The sequence below is a fragment of the Amphimedon queenslandica genome, unplaced genomic scaffold, assembly GCF_000090795.2.
Source record: "Amphimedon queenslandica unplaced genomic scaffold, v1.1 AMPQUscaffold_12928, whole genome shotgun sequence".
NCBI classification, from domain to species: domain Eukaryota; kingdom Metazoa; phylum Porifera; class Demospongiae; order Haplosclerida; family Niphatidae; genus Amphimedon; species Amphimedon queenslandica.
Window position 1 is genome coordinate 36,206 of NW_003546836.1, and position 3,402 is coordinate 39,607.

The following is a 3,402-nucleotide window of genomic DNA, read 5'->3' on the forward strand; positions in this document are numbered from 1 at the left end:
TTATTATTATTATTATTATTATTATTATTACTCTATTAGTGTCATATTAAGTGTCCTAATCAATTGAATGTGTTGTTATCCTCCTTTTCTGTTCTCTTTCTCTAGTTTTCTTTATTGATACATGTAGAAATCGTTTATTATTTGATAAGTATACAGGTGGCCGTTCAATTATGCATAAATGCATTGAAGAACAACTGCTAAGTTTTTGCATAGATTATCTTACTTTTATTGTTACTAATAGTGATGGCGCAATGAATGTGTTGTCAGTAGGGGGCAAAAGAACTTTCAATTAAAGAATCATATGAGGTAACACTAGATAGCAAAAGCATGAAAGCTGTAGAGGCAAAAAAGTGTCACAAAGATGTTGCCCATAACTGGTTGCAACATACATGTAGCTCTATAGAAACAAAAACTTTGCTATTGGTAGTCCTAAACTTTCTTTGTGGAAAGGAAGATATATCATTATAAGCAAGCGCTTTCTAATAGTCACGGCCACACAATATTCCTTCGAGATCCTTTCTGCACAGCAACTACTATGGAGTAGATGGTGAATGCAGATAAACATGAACCAGGTAATGTCTATGATAATAATTAAAAGGCATTTAATAGTGAAAAAGGACAACTATTGGCCAAGCTATTGGGTGATTTGGCTCTGCTCATGTTTTTAGTTCCTGTCAATGTTTAGTTGTCTCTGGTTGTTTTTAAAATGGCCTGTAACAGAGTTATCACTTTTGATGAATTCTTGGACCAAAAGCCACCAATAAAAGAATTAGTTGAACAAATTGATACTAGGAATGAATGGCTTATGTTTGGAGTAATACTGGGGTTAACCAAAGATGCTATATATCAGCTACCAAAGGGTGTAATCACTGGAAAGACTGAAGCATTGCTTGAGTTATGGCTACATGCTCCTAATGCAAGCAGGAGACAATTGCTAGAGGAATTAAGAAAGGATCCAGATAAGAAGGATGTTGCTGACAATTATGAAAAGCACCTCACTGATACTTATCAGGCAGAATGTTAGTTATGATATAGAGTATAATACTTACATACAAAATGCTTTTTTACATGCCAATTACTGATGATGATGTTCTTACAATAGGTAAACAATCATCTGAAAAAGAACCTGCTGATCAATGTTTTGTGTCAGGACAGAAATCAAGGGAAGAATTAGGTACATGTGTAATGTTTTCAAAGAATTAATTTACACTGTGCATGTAGATATTGAAGAAAAACTCAAGACAAAGGACTGTGTGATTCAAGAGCTGCAAGATAATATTTGTAATTATAAAGAACAAATAAAAGGTAAGACAAACAATTATTTTATGAATTATTAATTTCACTGTGTATATAGATTTTGAGGAAAAACTGAGGACAAACAACTCTGATATTGAAAATTTACAGTCTACTTTTGAAGAGAAGGAGAATGGTAAAAACATACAGTATACTTTTGTATTAATTTTATTTTATATTGTATAATTGAAGAGTTGCAAGCTGCTGTTCATTGCAATGAAACACAGAAAGTTGGTAAGAAAAACAATCATTTTATTCTTAACTTGACTGTGCATGTAGATTTTGAGGAAAAGCTGAAGACAAAAGTACAAGAAATTAACGATTTAAAGGTCTCTATCAAAGAGAAAGACAATGGTAGTTTTACTTTTGGAGCTTGAAATTGTTTTTATTCATTGAAATATAGAGTCAGATTCTAAAATTCAGGAATTACAAACTATTATCCATGAAAAGGAAGAAGGTAATTAAATGAAATTAAAGCTACTTACATCATGTGTTTTATACATAAAGAATTATTGTCCAGTCAAAAATTGCTTGCAAAGAAGGAGAGAGAAGTCAATACGCTCAGTGAAGGAATTACTGGTATGTGCTGACATACATCATCAATTGAATTAAATGCACTGTAGCTAAAGAAACAGAGCTAGCTTCATTCAGAAAACTGTCAGAAGAACAACTACAAGATTTAGTGGCATTGAAATTAAAACTTACTGACAATCAGCAAGATATTGGTACATTTTATCTTTTGATAGTCATACATTACATACACATATTTTATTTTCACAGCTGAGAAAGAATCAATGATAAAGTCAACAAATGAAGGTAATGGAAAAGTTAATTCCCTGAAAAGTCAATCATACCAAACACATTGTAGAATTATTATCTGTGAGACTACTACTATCTCAAACACAAGAAGAACTTAAGTTGCAAAGAAGTAAGCAAAATGTGCAAAGGATAATGATACATAATTTTTAAACAGATGAGTTGGAAGAGAAATTAAAGACACAACATAGAATTAGTAAAATGAAGGATAGAGAAATTGAAAGTTTGAAGGCTATGCTATACCCAAGAAATGAGCAAGACATGATCACCAGCATAAGTGAGTTACATATTGTATTAATACACACTGGTTCGCAGTTATTGTTATGGCAAGAGTAGCAGTAGTAGTATAATGTGCATGCACACAGGGTTCAAAGCAGTTATTTATCATTTATAATTTTTTGTTTGTAACAGAGTGGAGTGAATCTGAAGTGCGTCTTACTTCTCCATCAGCAGAGCAGTGTACAGATGTTCTAACAAGAATAGACGACAATCATCAACAAATTTATCTCAGCGATTCATCTTCTGATGTTGCTCAGTTGTTAATAGTACCTCTGCTGCAGAAGAAAAGTGTTAACAGTTTATATATTTTCTCAACTCGATTAAGACATGGCTTCATTGACCTTTTCTCATCTCAAATGTTAGATAACAACACATTGGAGAGTCTGCATCTCAATCACAATTCCATTGATGATGTTGGGGTCATTACTCTAGTGCAATCACTAAAACATAACAAGAAGCTTCAGTACTTATCACTGGAATTTAATACTGAGATTACTTCACTCAGTGTTCCGTCACTTGCTGAATTTATACGCATCAACTGCACATTGTCTGTTCTTTATGTTGCTAGCACTAGCATTGATGCTAAGGGAGTGCTGGAACTGGTTGATTCACTTAAATTCAACAAAAGACTTGGAAAGATTGTGGTAGATCAGAAACACAAAGCAATATGCTCTCAATTTGTTAGTAAAACTAACAGACTAGACTTTTCCTATTCATCTACCACTGCTTATGAAAATACTGGCATTACCAAGTTTTAAAACCAATAGATCTATTTTGTTTACATGTGGTTGATGTGTTATTGTCTATTTTTAGTGTCAAATTAATTTAATTTAATTTAATTTAATAATAATTTTACAAGATGAGCATAAGTATAAGTACCGAAGGAGAGAGAAAGGGATAGACGGGGGATAGAGTCATTTTGATGCGATAACCGCAAGAGCTGCGGATACCCAGAGATAAAATAATAGATTATACTATATAGTACTGTTAAGATTTGTGTGCATAAGCATGAAC

General features: G+C 32.7%; 2 protein-coding genes across 2 annotated transcripts in view; both read left to right on the top strand.

The window, feature by feature from the left end:
* LOC109586180 (uncharacterized) overlaps positions 1-3,402 on the top strand; it is a 26,156-nt gene that overhangs the window by 17,480 nt on the left and 5,274 nt on the right. The gene's annotated exons all lie outside the window — the stretch shown is intronic.
* On the top strand, positions 698-3,355 carry LOC109586181 (putative leucine-rich repeat-containing protein DDB_G0290503). The gene is made up of 13 exons (XM_020002352.1): positions 698-1,019; positions 1,103-1,174; positions 1,222-1,305; positions 1,355-1,429; positions 1,486-1,527; positions 1,573-1,647; positions 1,697-1,750; positions 1,801-1,872; positions 1,917-2,018; positions 2,074-2,109; positions 2,162-2,221; positions 2,267-2,386; positions 2,521-3,355. Exons 1-13 carry the CDS (start codon positions 707-709, stop codon positions 3,144-3,146), a joined length of 1,731 nt encoding a protein of 576 aa, XP_019857911.1. The 5' UTR covers positions 698-706; the 3' UTR covers positions 3,147-3,355.